This window comes from Pararge aegeria, chromosome 27, assembly GCF_905163445.1.
Source record: "Pararge aegeria chromosome 27, ilParAegt1.1, whole genome shotgun sequence".
NCBI lineage: Eukaryota > Metazoa > Arthropoda > Insecta > Lepidoptera > Nymphalidae > Pararge > Pararge aegeria.
This window is the reverse complement of record NC_053206.1, coordinates 4608678-4629692: the sequence shown is the minus strand read 5'-3', so window position 1 is coordinate 4629692 and position 21015 is coordinate 4608678. Positions and strand designations below refer to the sequence as shown.

The window sequence follows — 21015 nt, the reverse complement described above, 5'->3', positions numbered from 1 at the left end:
TGCGTTTGAGACTCCGGGCCCATGGTCTTCGGACACGAAAAAATATATTAACATCGTGTCCTAAAAATTGGTCCTTATGTATGGTGAGCCAAGAGCTGGCGCTTATTTAGCCCAACGGCTAAGTCTAGCAATTCAAAGGGGCAATAGTGCCAGCATTTTGGGTACCATGCTTATAAGTGAACAGTTAGTTAGACGGCTTATGTTTAATTTAAATATTAATTTTAGTTTCTAATTATTATCCCCTAGAAAAATATATTTTGGTTCATTAATAAATAAATAATATAGGGAAAAAAAAATCTAGGATGATCGAGTAATTGAATAAATATCGATATATCTATTCATTTTGAAAAAAATCAATATTTTGAATCTTTTGAATTTTTTTTTTTTTTGCAAGGCTAATAATAATAAATGTATTAAAATTTCAGATGAGTGACGCCTCTCTCTTGAGCACAAGGAACTTGGTGCGTGCGGTGGTATCCCGTTACGAAGCGAGGCAGGCTGCCCCTCAGCGACAGCGCTTGGTGTGGAGACTGTCCGAGCGCACGCTCAAGGTACGTACACTAAAGTAGACTCAACGAGATGTAAATAGAAGAATATAAGCTTACCTCTCGTATTAACTTGGTGCGTGGTAAGATATCGCGTGACGAAGCAAGACAGACCGCTTAAAATAAATAAGCCAAGAAGCGTGCAGTATATGACATATACTTATTATTTTTAACCTAATTTACGAGACAAGAACATGGATGAGTTCGCCTTTATTTTGTATACACGTAATCGCCGAGCCGGCCGGTCCGGACGATAATAAACTGAATCTTTCTTTATTATAGTTTTATTTTTTATTTATATAGTTCATACCAACATTAAAATGTCGAGTGCCAGAAAAGAAAATAAAGAAATTATGTCAGTTGAAAATGACGTTATCGAAATTCAAATTAGAATTAAGCGATTTAAGCTTTATTCGTAGGGCAGTTAAGGTTTTTCATAACGATTAAGGTCAATTTCATGTCGCTATTGTTCTCGCATTCTTTTTTTTTTATTTTTTTTATAGTTTATAGTAGACTTCGGCTTCTGTTACTTACACTTTCATAAAGAAAAATTATTTAGGAAGCCATTACCGCTTATTTGTTACGCATTTCCCTGAATAAAGGTACGCAACAAAATAAAGAAGAAAGTAGCCAAATTATGCAATGTTGAATGTTTTGAATAAAGTCTAAATAATGTTTTGGTTATTCAATAGATTTTTAAATAGCGGAAACTACACAGACGTCTGACGCGAGAGTTACTTCCGTCTGAAAAAAATCCGAGTCACTCTCTAGTCGCGCCTAAAGAAGTTTTACTTCAATATAAGCTTACTACTCTTATTTACTTGGTGATATCGCGTTACGAAGTGAAGGCAGGCCGTTCCGCAGCGACAGGGCTTGGTCAGTGGCGTGCACTTCATACTGTGCACGCCACTGATGCAAAAAAGCACTGCTTACCCTAAAATTCATGTATAACTCGTATGGGAGGAGGATTTTTGCCATTATATGCAATTTTCCTGATGTATGCATGCCCTGGTAAGGAACCCAGTGCAAGCCACTGGGCTTGGTGTATAAGCTGTCTAAACGCACGATAAATTTACTTCACTTTTAGCGTATGAAAACGAGCCATAAACTATACCTTGATATGGCGTCTTAAAACTAGCCTAAAGTAGGTACCCTAGCATTAATCCGCTTTAGTTACCATGCAATAATTTCTTGCATAATCATAAGAAACATTGAATTAGTTTGGAAATCATTTAGATTTTCGTTTATTGAGAGAAAAAAAAAGATTGTACTCAAAATATCAAGTCTTATAAAGTAGCTACTCGGCTTAATAAAGAAGTATAATTTGAAGGAACAAACACGTTCTACTATGGGTAATCTAACCATATTGGAATTTTAAAAAGTACCAGAAATCACGTTTGTTAGCGTACAATAAATCTTTCCGTAATCATACAAAACATTGTCTTATACATTTAGTTATGGTTTAGATGCTCGTTTTAATAAAACAGTATCATAAAAAGGAAGAATAAAATATTTATTTATTTATTTAATGGAAAGTTCCATTTACATGAAATTACCACCGTTGGGGTGCTCACTTTAAAATTATTTAAAAATTGTTACTTATTGAAATAGTTACTTGTATGATCATAAGTGTGATAGATTAATCTTAAGAATTTATGAAGGAATTAATTAATACACATTTAATGTACACAGAAAAATATTATATACACACCACAGAGCATAGAGAGATGGTACAGTTTGATTACAAGCTGAACTGGAATCTATATGAGATTCATTATATCTAGTCTAAGTTAGGTCAACGTGTGAAGTAAAGAAGCATTGAAACTATTGGCTTTTTTTGAGTTTATTTATTTTTTTATTTCCCAGGTGCTACGTCCAACGGACCGTCTGACGTCACTGCTCCCTACTATCGAGGAGCAACATTTCGCCGTCGACACAACACCCAAACGAACCAGGTAAACACACCCACATACATAACACCCCAACTGAACCAAGTGAAACACCAAAACGAACCAGGGAAACACCCAGAACACCAAAACGAACCATGTAAACCCACAATAGAGCTTTTGACTATATTTTTACATTCGTCGTTCAAGATTTATCAAAATATTTTTATCCGAACCAAGTCCACGTGATTCAACGCTATGGATTAGTTGCTTTAATTGTGACGTCAAAACACTGTAAATAAATTGGTCTTGCTATTACAAGAAAGAACTTTATTACCAGAGGACACGGCAACACTTGCGAAATCGTCCGCGCCAGCAATAAAATAAACTTTCACAGCATTGGCATAAACTAAAAATCTGCGTGGGGTTTCTAATCAACTAACTCTTTTGCTTTTTTTTTCTATACAGATCGGGAAGCGAAAGCAGCGAGAGCGAAGAGACCTCGGACTGGCCTAGAAGCCCTGTTCTGCCCGTCTACTGCGACAACTGAAACGCGAATATACCGCAAAGTTTACTAAAAACTACCAAATGTCTGTTACATAAAAGAAGGGAGGAGTCCGGTAAAGATATCTTGACCAATGCCTGCTCGGAAAAAGTTAGGCTGTAAATATAATTTTGGCTCAACACGTCATGATCGTTGCCTGTTTGTGTCAATATAAAAAGATTAGCAGTAAAAAAAAAAAAATAGGCTGATTAATATCAAAACTTTCCTTACATTTTTTTGTAAGATCGTAATCTTTGTAATAACTTTAAAAAAAGGGCTGTGTTTTACATCACTTAGCTAAACTCTCTTATTGACATGCGATTTAGCTGAAATATTTAAAAACAAAACACAAATGAATAATTTTAATAATAATTAAAAAATAAAGTAAATACAATAAGCTAGATAAATATATTGTTGATTGTGGAAATGTCGGCAAATTTACTTTCTTTACTAGCAATACTAACTACTAAAAAGTTTTGATAACTTTCGGATATGTTGCCGATATTTATACCTAACAAGGCTGTAAAATACGTGACCTTCGCCTTATAGGACAACTTAAAGAAATAAACTGGTAGCTATTCCTGTGACTTCGCGCGTTCGGATAATTTGACATAATAATTAGATAATAGACAAATCTTGGCACGTTTATCATTAACAATCTAATTATTATTATTCTTTATTTAATAATAAACATTTTTCTCAAATATTTGCAAGTTTTATTACCTAAAACTGTTTGCCATAATATGTTTAATATTTTTTTGATAAATGCACAAAGGCAATATGTTTACCCACTACTTTGCCGTTATCTAATTATTATTGGTCGTAATTAATGTAGTATCGATGAAGTAGATTTTATGTTGTGATCCAGCTTTTGAATTGAGTCAAAATCACGTGATCCGCAATCTATGGGAACCAAACTACGTTTACAAATAGTAAAAATTTGAAAGAATGTGGGACAAAAAGCGAAAAATGAGTGACTTATGCATTTATATTTTTACAGTTTTAAAACGAATGAGGCAAAAGAAAAATGAATAATTTATGCATTTATATTTTTAACATTATAGTAATAATATTTTTGAATAGGCCTGAATTTGGAGGATTAAATAGCGAAATAAGAAAATGAGAGTATAACATTTTTTATCAAGGAGTACGTAAATGTTATACCCTCCAGAAAATTAAGCTTAAAAATAGAATTTAATAGATTAGTTTTTTCTAATAAACAGGCGTGCAATTCCCATTTCTGTGTTCGAATATTTTTTTTAAACTGCGCAAGTTTTCTTTATGACATCCGATTTTCATACGATTTTTTTTTTGTTATTTGCAAACGTAGTTTAGAGTTGTAAGTTGAGGTTTTGGTGTGTTATATCGGAATTCAAAGAGGTTGGAGTATTTTTATTTAAGGTTTTAGTTTTTATTTAAAAAAAAATTTAAATCGAACGAGGGCAGTGCTTATTTCCAGCCTATTTTATCAGTAACGGAGCTTTATTATTTGTAATTTTAACTTTTTAAGCGAATAATATGAATAACGACTAAAGTGCGTATGACGGGTTTCGAATAGTGGCAATAAAATTACCAAAAAAATTATATAACAATTTTTCGAAGAAATTAAAATTTTATTATTTGAGTACTTACCCAATTTTGCATAAAATTGCTAAACCTACAGTACTAAATTAAACTACCATTTTTTTCTCTGAGATTTACTTTAACCAATGTGGCAATTATATAAGCTAAAAGATAGAAAATAAAGAACATCATAAAAAAAAAGATATCTAACGTTTCCGAAAGTAGCGAAGCATTAAACCAAAATGCTCAAATTTATAGTATATAGGCGAAATTAATTAGAAAAGGAAGGCTAGATTCTGTCGTACGCATTTGGTTTTTTTTGGCGCCAAAAAGCTCTGCCCCCGCGTTCCCATAGCTTTTGTACTGTGATTTTTGTAAAAACGAAAAAAAAATATTCCATATATTTCCTAGTTGTATAAGTGTTTATGTGAGAGTGAGTGAACTTTAAGAAAAAAAAAAGTTAAAAAAAAATCCACCGAAATATTTCTTTGTTTTTAGCAATATTCGATAAACAATAATTAGTTTGGATTCATGCATACCAGAATGAAGGTAAAAAATTGTATAATTTTTAGGTTTTTTGAGGTAAATTAATAAAACTTAATTTTTTTATTTTTTTATTCTGTTTGACAGAAATTTAGAGACAACATTTTATTTTTTCCGCTCTTATTTAATGATAAAGAAAAAAAGAAGTTATTTGTTTTTAGTAAGCCTGAATCGAAACTAATCACTGAGCATTTTAATATTATAGTAATTAATTATTAATATATACTTATTCTATTGACTAACTATTGACGCAATGTGATTAAATCAACTAGTAGGTAACTAAAAACTAGTGGGAAATTTAATCCACTAGAGACTTAGTTGATTTATTTACATGCATATTAATTTTCGAAGTTTATTTTTCAAAATTTTTACTAACTCGTAATATGTAAAAAATTCGAAAAGCGACATTTTAAATAATATACATATTATTATATTAATAAATTTACTAATTCATTTTCCGTATCTACTTAGATTAAAATAATATGAATGAAGTGAAATGTAAAAAAAAAATATAAATTTTTAAAAAATTATAAAAAAAACGATCTCAGGTTACCATGTCTTTTTTTTTGTTCTTGTAATTGTTTAATAAGTACGCATGTAATAATTTACTTTTATAAAACTTTATGCAAGTTTTATAAATAAAGTGCACTTAATGCACAGACTTAAATAAAGTGATGCCCAGGAATAATAATAAAAAAAAACCGAAAGACGCAAAAAGTTTTTACTTTTTTACTATCGTACAGACTTTTTTCGCTAGATAGTTCTGAGTTATAGATACAACGCCGTATTCGCAAGATATTTGTTACAAGTTAGCCCTTACTGCAGTAGTATCACCTGCTAGTTGGTCTGGTCCTAGAGGTATAGCAGTAATCAGTTTCTACGCGACATCGTAACGGACCGCTAGATCGCTCACAGAAAATGCGCCAGATGCCAGAAGCCGTGCCAAGAGTTCGTTCGAAGCTAAACACAAAAAGTGTGATGCTCGCGAAATATGCCAGTAGGTAGTAGGTTTAGGTTTCTAGTAGTAATAATATTAATAATCATTTATTCAGGCTTAAAATAATGGATACATTATTTAAATGAATGCCCTAACCTCTACTTCAGTAATTGACTTCTTTGTTTGATACAAGGTAATTAATATAATATTTCAAAACTCGATCGCTGCAATTGATCAAAATGAGGGTGAGTTTCGCAGCGGCTTCCTGTGATACGCTTGATGTCATCCGTCTGCGTTCTGCGTATTCCAGCACCCTGGAACCCCGACTATCAATTCTCCGAGATAAGTGCCACTTCAGCTTCGCGACTGGTTGAGCTATATCTGTAACTCTGGTTCTTCTACGGATCTCCTCATTTCTACCTCTCACCATCGCCCACTGAGTGACCCTGATGCTTCTTATGAGACCCATAGCGCCCACATTTCAGAGCCACAGGTCAATAGGAAATGCAACAAATAAAAAAGGATTCGGGGCAAAATAAAATAATTGGTCAAAAAAAATTAAAGTATTTATTGTCCTCGTAAAAAAATATATTGCGACATATATACAATAACATTTGTAAACAACAAGACAAAATAACGTAACTTAAACTAACAGACATTTATACGTAAACAAACTTGTTAATCACGTTAATTCAACGTGAAAGTTATGGCTACATTCGTTTTAGTATATCCTATAAATAAGAGTTAATATCTACTCTATATCGAAAGATTATGTCAATGTGAAATGGACCTAATCTTGGTTCGTGTTAGAGTTGCAAATATTGTACCACTGATTTTTATTGTACCAAAATTCCGCCAAGAGCTCTTGGTTCATTTTTTTTTTTCAGGAATAATTAACGGAATAAGGTGATGCAGGAAAACCACCAAAATTCAAAATTAATTTATTTCAAATAGGTTATAAACTTTTGAAATCAAGCCAGTCTGTTTGAGGTGACTCTACCACCGGTTCGGAAAGCAGATTCTACCGAGAAGAGCCGGCAAGAAACTCAGCAGACTGCTCATTTTCGACATCATTTTATAGTTTAAAGTTTTTTCTTTCTATCTTGCCATCGCATCGCCTAAAACCAGAGCAACATTTCGCAGGCCATGCAAGAAACACGTCCTGCAACGTGCCGCCTTATGTCCGTCAATCTGAGGCGTAAGTTGGTAAGCCGGATGAGCTCTGACAAAAAAACCTCTACTTCAGCTCATAATGTAGTTTAGTTCCATTTTACTCCGACGTAAGTAATTTGAGACTTTAAAATAAGTCATCAGCACAGCCCTTATCTCTAATAGGAGAGGTGGTTTTTGAGCAAAGACCCAACACGCTGCTAAAAAAGGGGGTTGGTGGGCCCTAAAGATTATTATCACCGTGTTAATAACCGGGACAGACGACTAAACGTGCTCTCCGAGACGCATTCGGGCGGTGACCGTAAATTTTTTAACTGCGCAGTTATCAATATTTGTGATCTAAAAACAATTCGAATATATTTCGGTATTTTTCCAATATCAGTAGCGGCACATCACTACTAATAAAATAGAAAAAACATGCAACATTTAATTTATCAAATTACTGTCGAGGATTCCAAAAACTAACTTTACTACTGTAAAGTAATATGTTACAGAGAAATAAAATTGTCATTTCAAAGTAATTTACAATAATAAAACTAAAAATAGTAACTAAATATTTCTTTTATTATAAAAAAAAAAACTATTGTCATAATTTTGAGGTTTTTTCGGTCGTTTCAAAAATATGACTGCTGTATTTTTATTTCTAAAATATTATCTTTAAAATTTACGTTCTATGGAAAGCTCGAATGTAAGTATTCGAAGGAGGAGTGATGGAACCTTATTAGACACAATTCTTTACGTTCTTGTTTATTTAATCAGGAAATGGACCAATAACCATGTTAAACCTAGCCTACATATTTCTTTCATTTCGTGGCATATAAACGTCAAATTCTTATTTAATGGGTGGGTGATACGGGTGCTAAAAATTTTTATCGGCACTTTACTAGTATTCATTATGGAGGGTAGAGGTAAGGAGGATCATCTGTGTATATGAAAAAGTGTCGTCAAAATGTATTAAATTAGGATGGCGCCACATTTGCATCAAGGTAACTCTTAAAAGAAGCGCCAAACCAAATATTGTTAGAGTAGGCTTGAAAAATAAAACTACAGAAACTATTTTAGTCGATAATGACATTAAATTTTTTAACTCGGCATACTTCAATTCATCTACGATTGCTACATTCATACCATACCCTGTGCATCCACCAGCGCCATTGTGGAGGATTTTTGAACTGTTATTTAGCGCATACAACTGGACACTTTTTCAACTTTTCTCCCATATAAGATGACTCTCCTTACCTCTACCCTCCATAGTATTAATTTAAACACCAACCGGGGCACACATTCATAGATTAAATAAAGGGTATGTAGGGTACATATCAAAGAGGATACAAACACTACTTTCATTGATTAATTACCTGTCTTGAATAATATGGTTTTCCAAACGTATGGAGAAAACTAACACGTAACGTAACGTTATTCCCATCTTATTGCATAAAAGTGTAATTGGGCTAAGTGAATTTGGCTATACAGTAATATTGTCAACCGACTTAAAGAAAAGGAAGAGGTTCTCAATTCGACTGTGTTTTTCTTTCATATGCTCATTGAAGGAAGAATTGAAATATATTTGTATATAAATTCTGGGTTTTATATTTTACTCCATTGCGTATTTAATTTAATATAATTTTTTTCTACTGTAATGTTAAAAAGAGTGTGTCTTTTACTTTTAACCTTTTACAACCCGGCTTCTCATAAGCATAACTTTCTTAGGGAATAATTTAAAATTTCGCAGAAACAAAACTGAATTAAAACAGAATTTAAAGAGCGTATATTTTTAAATATTTCACTTTTTTTCCAAGATAGTTCTTTGCATAATCAAATTCACGATAGCAAACACTTAAAAACTATTTAAAAGTTCCTCTCCAACACTCCGCAATAATCTTAATTAGATTCAATTAAAATAATCAATCTCTATTCTTACGAAACTAAACTTAAAAACTGAAATCTTTAACTAAACTTAAAATTTCAAAGGTTAGTTATTTTATTAAAGCTAAATGTTAGAACATCCTGGGGTTCGAATATTTTGGTATGGAGCCAGAATTGCCTATGAATGAAAAAGTCATGTTTTTTGTTTATTTAAGTAATACGTCAAAACACGTTTAATATTAAAACTATCCAATTAACAGAGCGATACTTCGCAACGCAACGACCACTTCTGGCTGTAATGAAACCGGCGCCTTAGCACTCTAAAGCATATGAGCATACAACAATATTTCATAGCAAAGTTTAATAACAGAAAAGCATCATTAAAGCTTTAATAACTTATGGATATTATTAAGACGTAATAGTATCGTAATTACTAAATATGGCTTACCTTAAAAGTAAGTGAGCGAATCATGACTATATTTCTTCTAAGACAATAGAACCTAAGGGCACATAAATTACCTTACCTAAACAAACTTTAGGCTTCAGTAGCTCGGGATATAAACTTTTTTTTTAGATCAGATAGCTTATATATCTAATCGCTTTAGATTTTATAGTCGCTCACTCGATATAAAAGTCGCCCACTCAGTATATATTTTGCCCGCTTTATTAATTTGCATGATACAGGTTTTACAGACGCCATTTTGAAAGCGTCAGTAGCTCGGGAAAATCGAACTAGATTTTTGTAATCACTATTATCGCTTCGGATTTTAATAGTCACTCACTCGGTATAAAAGTCGCCCACTCAGTATACATTTTGCCCGCTTTATTAATTTGCATGATACAGGTTATACAGACGCCATTTTGAAAGCGTCAGTAGCTCGGGAAAACCGAACTAGATTTATTTTATCACTATTATCGCTTTGGATTTTATAGTCGCTCACTCTGTATAAAATTCGTCCAATCAATATTTATATCGCCCGCTTTATTAATAAGCATGATACAGGTTTTACAGACGCCATTTTGAAAAATAAATGGGGGGCAGTAGGTAAGTCAGCCTCCATATTTTAATATTCGAATCCCTTAAAATGTTCTTTGTGATGTGTTGCTGATTGAATAGGTGTACACTTATTATAAAAATCGTACCCTACTAATGGAAGATCAGTTTGGACTCTCGCGCAACGTAACGTCACAGTAAAACAGAATTTATGCCCCTTGTTTTAAAGCTCAAATTCGTCTACACGCTGGTTAAATGATAAAGAGTGACACATTGTGAGTCTCAATAGAGTAACGCAGTCCATATTGCTTTGACGTTACAGTGTTGCGATAATATTTCTGACGTCATCCGGCCATGGGTCTTACCCAGCATCAGGTTGTACTTGACACAAGAGCGAAAACACACACCTATCCCAAACACCAACTTAAGCAGAGCTCTGAGCCCTTAAAGGGGACCTTTAGACACGATTAGGGTGTCTAGGGGGATTTCCCTTCAATGCCCTGGGGGAACACCTAGCAAGCTTCGGTCTCACTCCCACCCTCCGAGCACGCTAACCTTGACGCTATTACAACCGTTAAGCTTGCTAGCTTATGCAAGAGGTTTTTTTTATCCTCATGATATCCACTGAGGGATAAAATTTATTTTTCAATCTGCAAAAGCAAGACCATAGGGAAAAGATAAGTTAATCCCCTATTTAATATACAGACAGCACGTCTAGCATAAGCAGGGGACGAACATTTTATCCATCGACTATATCCACTGACAAGGGATAAAATATATCTGTCCATCTGCCAAAGCAAGTCAACCGTGGAAATCAGAAGTTTACCCCCTTTTGATATTACACGTATATTATTTGGATATTATTTCCCATGTGCCCATATTCAGAGTGGATAAAACTATAGGAAAAGATAGAAATTTTATCCTTTCCTCGTGTAGAAAATGTCAGCTATGATCCTTCCGAAATAAAATGATACTTTGGGAAGGTGAACGTTTTTTTGTGTCGTCAAATATTTATTAAAATTTCTCGAATTAATTCCTCGTTGTTTTTCGGCACTTGTCGAGGAATTTAAAGATTTCTCGCGGATACGTCGTCGGTCTTGATCGTAGGCCATTCTTAGCGTACTCCAATGGGGTTTTTTTGCTGGAAAGAGAAAAAAATAATACATATTACTACCTCAGATGATGGAGGTTCTATACAATTAAATTTTTTAAAGTAAAAGTAAAATAATTTTTGACTTTGACTTTGATTTTATTTAATTTTTTTTTATAAATTTTTTGTTTTTTTTCTTCTCTTTATTGTTGTTAGCCTAATTATTCGTATTTCTCACTCTTCTATTTTTTGTACCCTAATTTAAAAAAAAAATTACATATTGTTTTATTTACATTACGTTTAGTCCATAAGTATAATAGAAATAATAATGTAATTGTTTATTAGTGTAAGTGGATTTTCGTCCTTCCTAATTAATCTATATATATAAAAATGTTATGTTGGTTTTTGTACGCTTCAAAAACTCAAAAAGTTCTGCACCGATCGAGCTGAAATTTTAGCATGATATATAATATAATACGCATCAAGGATTGTTTTTATCTATTTTTCTGAAACAATTACAATGTGCTACAGCGAAGCGTGGCAGGGTACAGCTAGTTGAAAATAAATAAATAAATGGCACTTTTGATGCGTACCTTACATAAGAAAAATGTTTAGTTGTCTATGGTTCTAATTGTAGATATACTTCGCAGAAAGTAAAGAAAGTGAAACAAGCAGAGGTTTTGACGACCTTCCTAACGCAATGGTGAACGCAGTTGTATTTATTATAAGCGGAGAAATTTATAATTTCTTATTTTTCTCTGGTGTGGTACGATGGTTAGTAACCACCCTACCACCAAAGACGTGCGGCCAAGCTATGTAAGGTTCCAGTCCGCGTAGAAACCGACTAGGACGGGTTTAATATAACTGCCATATCCGTAACAGGTTCGCCCGCTTTCATCCTTGACTGCCAGGGAAAGATCTCGTAGAAAAATGAAAAAAGCAAACCTTGGGCCCTAATTGTAAATAAAAGTTTTGGGCCCTGGAGTCTAATTGTAACAGAAAATGTTAGACTCTAATCCCTAATTGTATGAGAATAATTTTGGCTCTGGACCTTTATTGTAAAAGAAGAGTTGTGCCTCGGGCCCTTACTTTAATAGCAGAGTTGGGACCCTGGAACGAACATTACCTCAAGTTCTCCGCATGCGCAAGGCTGAACCAGTCCCGCCGGTCGACGCTGAAGTAGATCAGAACCATGTCTAGCTCGCAGTTGGCGGAGTTAACCGCCAAGTGGAGGGGGGTCTCACCACCCTTGCGATCCTAGAAGAAAAAAAAATTGTAACCCTTTTACTGGAATTTAAAAAATTGGCAGTTAGCTTCGCCAGGTGGGTTCAGGCTGCGAGCTTGAAATAGTTCTAATCTACTTCAACAGCGACCTGCGCGACTGGTACAGCTGGAGTATAGGAGGTAATGATGTTTCCAATGCCCAACTCTGCTATTAAAGTTAGAGCCGGACCGGAAATTTGCTGTAACAATTAGAGCCCCATAACCTAAATTTGCTATTACAATTAGGGTCCGGGGCCCAAAGTTTGTTTTTCTATATTGATATTATAGTTATATTATGCCTATACCCGAATGGTCAAATTTTAAATGCCTTTCACAACACTGTTGTTGCCCGCGTTATTATGTTTTTTTTTACAAATCCCGTGGAAACCGTTTATTTCCTGGAATAAAAAGTGGCCTCTTCGTGCTGTCAACTAACTATGACAAAAATAAAGTCGATTGGTTGTTTAGTTTCGGGGTTTAAAAGGGCAAACAAACAAAGAGACAAACTTTCGCTTTTATAATATTAGTTTAGGGGGTGCGTTAGGTTTGATTGAATTATCACGCACCAAGACTTTAAAATCAGAAGTATAATATTTAAATATAACAAGAGCACATTACACAGCAAAAATTGAGGACAGCACGAAATAACAATATGAAAGAATGCGTGCGCACATAAAAAGTCTAATGATAGGTAGTATGCGCATACAGTCGAGTCGCGCGGAAGGTTTGGACTGCACACTAGCGCCCGGCGCGTAGGCGACGATCGCGGTGGGAACTTCGCTGCGCCGGCGCGGGCTGCCGGTTACTTTCGCATACTACGGCTTTCGCCTGGGTATGCTTGTGAATTAAATTTTGTGTGTAAATAATTATATATTTATGTTATGTGAATGAGTTGGTGTGAATGTGTACGTAGTGTGATGTATGTAATACGAATACTTATAATAACTATGATGTATAATATTATAGTGTATTGTGGTGTGTGAATGAATAAATAAAATAAACTGGTATATATGTGTTGCCTACATTAGTATGGATAAGCTGTGATAGCGCAGTAGGAGCTCGGCTTTATTATCGGGGGACCGAGTTCCTATGTTATGCGAGTTTTAAGTAACTAAAAATATCACTTGCTTCGACGGTGAAGGTAAAAATCGTGAGGAAACCTGCATGCCTGAGAGTTCTACGTAATAAATAGACGGTACGACTCTCCGTTTTACAAGATTTATGTTAAACTCCACGTAGGGCTGCCTCGAGACAGAAATTCTAATTTGTAACTTTTTGTTTATTTAATACTAATATTTCATGTAAGTTTTTTTTTTAATTTAGTTAATTATTCTGTTATATAATAGTGTAGATGGGTCATAACCCATAGTTGCCAAATTAAAAAAAAAGTAAATTCTTTCAAAAATTAAAAATAATGATAAAGGTAAGTGGAGTCCGCCAATCCGCATTGGGCCAGCGTGGTGGACTACGGCCTTAACCCCTTCTCATTGTAGGAGGAGATCCGTGCGTTGTGTGGGCCGGCAATGAGTCGATATGATGATGGATTTAACCGTTAATATTTTTGAACCATCCCAAAACCACAAAATTTGTCGCTTATAGCAACGAGAGTTTCAAACGCGCCCTGTTTTAAAAGAAACACCACAACAAACCTAGCCAGGTATTTAGGATAGGATTTTTCGATCAGCTTACGTTTTAATCAGCGTAATATTTAATTGTTTCAATTTAAAACGCACCTAAAGTTAGTTAATATATGTGATTCAAGCGCGAAATGTCTACGAGGCAAGTAATATCAAGGGTTTGGCCCTAAATTTATTGCGTTCTTATAACTTATGTATAGTTTTATGTGTGAATGAATGAATGAATGAATACACTTTTACTGTACACCAAAGAAAAAAAAGTAGTTACAGAGATATAAATACATATCAAGAGAGTACAATTTGGTGGCCTTATCGCTACATAGCGATTTCTTCCAGGCAACCAATGGCGTAAAAGGAAAAACCATAGAAAAGAGGTAGGTGGTGCAATAAATAATATATATATATAACTATAATATATATATATATATATATATATAAATATATATATATATATATATATATATATATATATAATATATATATATATAAATATATTACATATAAAATATGTAACATAAATACCTATATAACTAGATAACATATAACATTCTAATGTGTGATATGTAAGTGCTTAACAAATCCGGGCGTGTTCAAACTCTCATCGAACTTATCCCCGCGTAACAAGTTCCCGCGGGATAACTCGATCTTGACACTGGCAGCGGTATACAAATTGGATTTGTTGTCGCTCCTAGAACGCCTGCGGTCCACTTTAACCGGTTTAAGTAAATATTTGCTCGTGGCCTTGTCTCTTTTATATGTCAATGGTGTTTTCCGCGGGCTTGGACTTACCTTTCGATACCGGTCCGCGGACGCGTGTCTCAGGAGCACGTGCAGTGTGTGCGCACGCGGCGTACTCACGCCGTGCCCCGCACAGCACGCGTGGAGGGCGGTGCAGCCTGGGACAGGTATATAAGCCACGATTATACTACACGATAAATAGGGCCACTAACAGTATAGCGTATTAAGAAGTAAAATAAATAAATAATAATAATAAATAAATATACTACGACAATACACACATCGCAATCTAGTCCCAAAGTAAGCGTCGCTTGCGTTATGGGTACTAAGATGACTGATGAATAATTTTATGAATAATATACATAAATACTTAGAAAATACAGATAAACATCCAGACACTGAAAAACATTCATGTTCATCACGCAAACATTTTCCGGTAGTGGGAATCGAACCCACGGCCTTCGACTCAGAAAGCACCCTTCGACCGTCAAAAAATAGCATAAAATGGCCTCCTCGGTTGCCAGTTATATGAAAATGTTACGGTAGGCAGCGCTTTGGGTATCTATGAAGTGCACGTCACTGGACACTAAATAGAATCTACTAGGGCTACAGAAATGGTATTGAGTTCGTTTGAAAACTTTATGGCACACACAATTCTGTTTTATTTTAATTTCTTCATATACCAAAAAAAACCGTTTTAAAAAGCGGACTAAATGACAAGCCATTTTCTATCAGCCAACCTTCGGACGTGCTAGAAAAAAAGTAACGGTGTGGCAAAAAAATCTTTGGGAAAAAAAAAAAAAAAATTGTATTTTTAAAATGTATAATATAACTAGCGGACCCCAGCGCCATCTGTCGGGCTATTTTGTGAATCTAAACCATCCAGGGTGCCACCCAAACGTATACCAAAAAATTCATACAAATCGGTCCAGCCGTTTAGGAGGAGTTCAGTGACATACACATGCACACAAGAAATATATACAGCGTACGTATAAAATTTACATTCCAATTAACGTCTATAATATGAATAAAAATTAATGAAATGAAATAAATGAATTTGAATTTACGCATTCTATTTTTTGAATTTTTGCGTTTGAATTTGTGTTTTTTTTTTGCCGCAAGAAAAAAATATTTTTCTAGGGAAATAATAATTTTATATACAGTGTACGTATAAATTTACATCGAAATTAACGTCTATAATATGAATGAGAATTAATGAATTTGAATTAACGTATTCCATTATTTGAATTTTTGCGTTTGATTTTGAGTGTTTTTTTTTGCCGCAAAAATAATAATTACCAACATTAATAATATTTACAATAAATATAAGCAGTCTAACAGTTCACTTATGGGCATGGTACCCAAAATGCTGGCGCTATTGCCCCTTTGAATTGCTAGATTAAGTTGGGCTAATATATATATTTTAGTGTTTGAATTTTTTTATTTCAATTTAATGTATTTGAATTTTGCCCCTTTGAATCGCTAAACTAAACCGTTGGGCTAATATATATTTTAGTGTTTGAATTTTTTTATTTGAATTTAATGTGTTTGAATATTGCCCCTTTGAATCGCTAAACTAAACCGTTGGGCTAATATATATTTTAGTGTTTGAATTTTTTTATTTGAATTTAATGTATTTGAAATTTGCCCCATTGAATCGCTAAACTAATCCGTTGGGCTAATATATATTTTAGTGTTTGAATTTTTTTTATTTGAATTTAATGTGTTTGAATATTGCCCCTTTGAATCGCTAAACTAAACCGTTGGGCTAATATATATTTTAGTGTTTGAATTTTTTTATTTGAATTTAATGTATTTGAATTTTGCCCCTTTGAATCGCTAAACTAAACCGTTGGGCTAACATATATTTTAGTGTTTGAATTTTTTATTTGAATTTAATGTGTTTGAATATTGCCCCTTTAAATCGCTAAACTAAACCGTTGGGCTAATATATATTTTAGTGTTTGAATTTTTTTATTTGAATTTAATGTGTTTGAATATTGCCCCTTTAAATCGCTAAACTAAACCGTTGGGCTAATATATATTTTAGTGTTTGAATTTTTTTATTTGCATTTAATGCGTTTGAATTTGTGTTAACTCACCGTCTATGTTGACGTGGTGCACGTCGAACAGGGGAATGTCGTTTTCCTCTGCGCGTACCAACTCACGTAGCACGTTCGCGCACTTGTCCCCCTCGCGGACGCAAGCGATCAACAAGTTGTCACCATTTGAATCCACCTGCGGAAGAAACACTTGTTTAATTTCAGGCTGGGTATTGGATAGAAGCAGGCTACTTTGCGTAAATCCATGATATATTATGAAAATTAAGCTTAATTTGTGTTCTAAACAATTATTCATCGGATCGAAACGTGCGTAGAGGGCACATTGCCGAAGATCTGTTTGGTGTGGAGTATAAGGATTGAAGAAATTATAAATTACACCATACAGATTCTCCTGCTTTGATAAATAAATAAATAAATATACTATGACAAACACACTATGACAACATCGCAATCTAGTCCTAAAGTAAGCGTAGCTTGTGTTATGGGCACTAAGATAATTGATGAATATATTTATGAATAATATACATAAATACTTATAATATATAGATAAACACCCCAGACACTGAAAAACATTCATGTTCATCACACAAATATTGTCCAGCTGTGGGAATCGAACCGACGGCCTCGGACTCAGAAAGCAGGGTCGCTGCCCACTGCGCCAATCGGCCGATGTACGTTTTCGCGGAGTATAGCAAATTAAGCTTAATTTTCATAATTTCAGGCTCGACTTAAGATTAGATGAGATTTGACTCGACCCCCTCCCCCCCCTTAAACAGCTCTCGTATTTTATGTACGCCCCCTAAGATACCCCGAGAACCCGAAGTAGAAGTCGAGGCTTTACCCAATAAGGTATCAAAACCTCAAAACTTATAACTATACCTCTGTGGGATCGATTCCTACAACTGGAAAATGTTTGTGTGATGAAAATGAATGTTTTTCAGTGTCTGGGCGTTTATATGTATATTCTAAGTATTTATGTATATTATTCATAAAAATATTCATCAGTCATCTTAGTACCCATAACACAAGCTACGCTTACTTTGGGGCTAGATAGCGATGTGGGTATTGTCGTGGTATATTTTATCTGTGAAAGACGATATACCTCTGTGAAAACGGTGTCGTTGGACCTTTCGTACGCGGAGCTCCTGGTGACAGCGCGCACGCATTGCACCAAGTAGCGAGTGATCACCGGCCTCTGATAGCAGCGTAGCACCGCGTATTTGAGCAGGCTCAGTCCTAAAGTTAAAATAAAACAAATATAACTCATACGGTGTGATGACGGCATATCAGAATACGACAAGACAATATAACGGAAACCTGGCAGATAGAAATCCATCTCACGAGATAGAAAAATAAAATGTATAATATAAAAAAACAGTTGATGTTGAAAAAGTGAAAAAGCTGAGTTTCTTGCCGGCTTCTTCTCGGTAGAATCTGCCTTCCGAACCGGTGGTAGAGTCTCTACACACAGACAGACTTGACGTTTTAAAAGTGCTTATATTACTTCAAACAAATTAATTTTGAATATTTTGAATTTTAAAGTTACATATTGGATAGAACTTAGAAGCAGGCGTTACTTTGCAGAAATCCATGATTAATTATGGAAATTAAGCATAATTTGCTAAACTCCGCGAAAAGCAGGAGAATCTGCATGGTGTAATTTATAATTTCTTCAATCCTTATACTCCACACCAAAGAATTCAAAAAATTCAAAAATTATTTATTTTCCAGTAGGTAGGCCTAATATAAGCACTTTTAAACGTCAAGTCTGTCTGTGACTGAGTGACTCCACCACCGGTTCGGAAGGCACATTCTACCGAGAAGACGCCGGCAAGAAACTCAGCAGTTGCTCTTTTCCAATATCAACAATTTACATTTTACATTTTAAAAATCATTTTTCTATCTTGTGAGAGATGAAAGCGGAGCCGGATGCTACCAAGCAACCTGGTCATTAAGGAATTCATCAATTGTATAATAACCTCGCTGTTATAAATGTGTTTTAACACATTCTTTTAACTTATGCTTTGGTAGGTCCAAATATCCAATGAATTGTTAATTACAGAAACTGAAAAACAATGAATAATTGTTAATTATTCTTTGTAAAGTCAAAATTTCCTGAGGATGCTTCGGTTTCGGAGCTAACATGCGTAGAGGGTGTGGAGTATACGGATTGAAGAAATTATAAATTACACCATACAGATTCTCCTGCTTTTCGCGGAGTATAGCAAATTAAGCTTAATTTTCATAATATTTTAAATTTACTTTCACCACAATTATGTTCTTAAGAATTGCCGAGCTGTTGCCAAATGTGTTTCTTGTTGGAACTTACCGAATTCCTCGACAAAAAGGGTCTTCTGCTCAGAGAGTACCTTCTCGCACACCAGACAGAGAAGTGCCTCTTTGAAATCTTCCGCCTGGTCACTGTTTGACAGGTCTGTTAGGGTGTGGAGGAGAATTCTGGAAGAGATGAAATTTTTTTGCTTAAACACGCCAACTTAGTTTTTCTTGAAGTTATACTTCTTTTGGCGCGTTAGGGAAAAGATGAGAGTAAATTTGTACGATGCGCGCGCACACCGTCACAAAAAACCGACACCATGAAGTTAGCTGTAGTTAACATTTTCGTTTTCTAAAATTATTTTTAAATTTCAATCTGCGGGCTAACTCCGGTGATTTTATTGATTCAAAATGTACAAAAATCTCAAATTTTAATGTTGTCCTTCAAATCTCGAGTGAACAGGCATCTTCTAGGCAAGCGCGCTCCACCTTAGGCTGCATCATCGCTTACCATCAGGTGTGATTGCAGTCAAGCGTTAAAGCGTTAAACATATTAAAAAAAAAAAAGAAAAAAGAAAACCATGATTGTAGGTAGAATACCCATTGCCTATACTTACAGACAGACTAAACAGAGCAAAACTGTCGCAGGATGGATAAGTATGAATAAAACTTACCCATAGGCATATTTCAGCTCTAACTTGGCAACACCACAGCACAACCGCTTCTTGTCATCTTCAGGCAAATTCTGTAACTTCTTCCTAAAAATCTCTTTGCACGGTGTCAGATTTGTCTGACAGCATTCCATTTTCAAAAATTGTTGCTCCAACTCCCTTTGGCGGTCTTTATAGTGCTTTAGTATTTTGTACACCGGCAATGGTGAGGTGGTGTCGGGCGGGGTAATCTCCCCGGATTGTGGGTAAAATGGTGAAGCGTTTAGGTGCGATTGCGACGATTTCGTTTCAGGTGCGGTAATCTCCCCTAATCGCGGGTAGGATGGTGAAGCGTTTAGGTGCGATTGCGACGATTTCGTTTCAGGTGGGGTAATCTCCCCTAATCCCGGGTAGAATGGTGACGCTACTAAGGGCATAATTTCCCTAAATTCCTCATAGTCCCCGTTCAAGGACAAACCGGGGCTTCCTAGCAGGGCATCAATATTTTTGTGTGGTGATTCCATGTTTATGTGATTCGGCGAATTCGATGCGCAGCTGTTGACCGAATTTGGGGGTGTCAAAAGACTGTTCAAATCTAGATCGCTGTTCTCATTTATAAGTCCGAGTTGTTGGTCTAGGTATATATTTGGGGGTGGGTTTAAAATTGAATTGCTCTTCATTTGTGAATCAACCTCTAGAGCGTGAATGCATAGGTCGATTTGATCTTGCGAGAAACAGGATTTGATTAGGAAATCGATTCCCTCAGAACCCTGCGGTTCCAATTCGTGTGGAGGTTGGGTTAAGAACGCCGCGCTATGTTCTGGATTGGTGATCACATACCCGCCAGAAAGGATGTCGGGGTTCAGGGAAATCTGAAAAAAAAAAATGTATGAGGTGATAACTTCTTTCTTTCTTTGATGAGTTATGTGCGTTTTAAGCAATTAAAATAACCACTTTATCGGTGTAGGAAAACACTGTGAGGAAACCTGCATGCCTGAGAGTTCTCCATAATGTATGTCAGATTGGAGGCTCTGGCCGTGGTTTTGATTTCGTTTCAGGTGGGGTTCTCCCCAAATTGCGGGTAGAATGGTGTAATTTATTATTTTTTTTTTTTTTTTCATAATTTATACCACCCTACCGACAAAAACGTGCCGCTAAGCGATTGGGTGTTTCGGTGCGATGTCGCGTAGAAACCGATTAGGGGTATGTCTACCATACTACCTAACAGCCTGCTACCATCTTAGACTGCACC

At 35.1% G+C, this 21015-nt stretch overlaps 2 protein-coding genes across 4 annotated transcripts in view; one reads left to right on the top strand and one right to left on the bottom strand.

The window, feature by feature from the left end:
• LOC120635652 (cyclin G) overlaps positions 1-4767 on the top strand; it is a 42729-nt gene extending 37962 nt beyond the window's left edge. For both annotated transcript variants that reach the window (XM_039906705.1, XM_039906704.1), the window contains exons 9-11: positions 426-551; positions 2412-2500; positions 2900-4767. In XM_039906705.1, coding sequence (XP_039762639.1) covers positions 426-551; positions 2412-2500; positions 2900-2981 — 297 coding nt within the window. In that variant the 3' untranslated portion in view covers positions 2982-4767. The remainder of the gene's footprint in view (positions 1-425; positions 552-2411; positions 2501-2899) is intronic.
• A 4246-nt stretch (positions 4768-9013) lies between these two features.
• Positions 9014-21015, bottom strand: part of LOC120635626 — a 35259-nt gene continuing 23257 nt past the window's right edge. The window contains exons 3-9 of one of the 2 annotated variants that reach the window (XM_039906655.1): positions 19788-20635; positions 19169-19296; positions 17942-18075; positions 16879-17014; positions 14828-14934; positions 12265-12395; positions 9014-11189 (exon numbers count right to left, since the gene is read on the bottom strand). In XM_039906655.1, the coding sequence (XP_039762589.1) occupies positions 11078-11189; positions 12265-12395; positions 14828-14934; positions 16879-17014; positions 17942-18075; positions 19169-19296; positions 19788-20635 (1596 nt within the window). In that variant the 3' untranslated portion in view covers positions 9014-11077. The remainder of the gene's footprint in view (positions 11190-12264; positions 12396-14827; positions 14935-16878; positions 17015-17941; positions 18076-19168; positions 19297-19787; positions 20636-21015) is intronic. The other variant, XM_039906656.1, reaches the window with a different exon arrangement.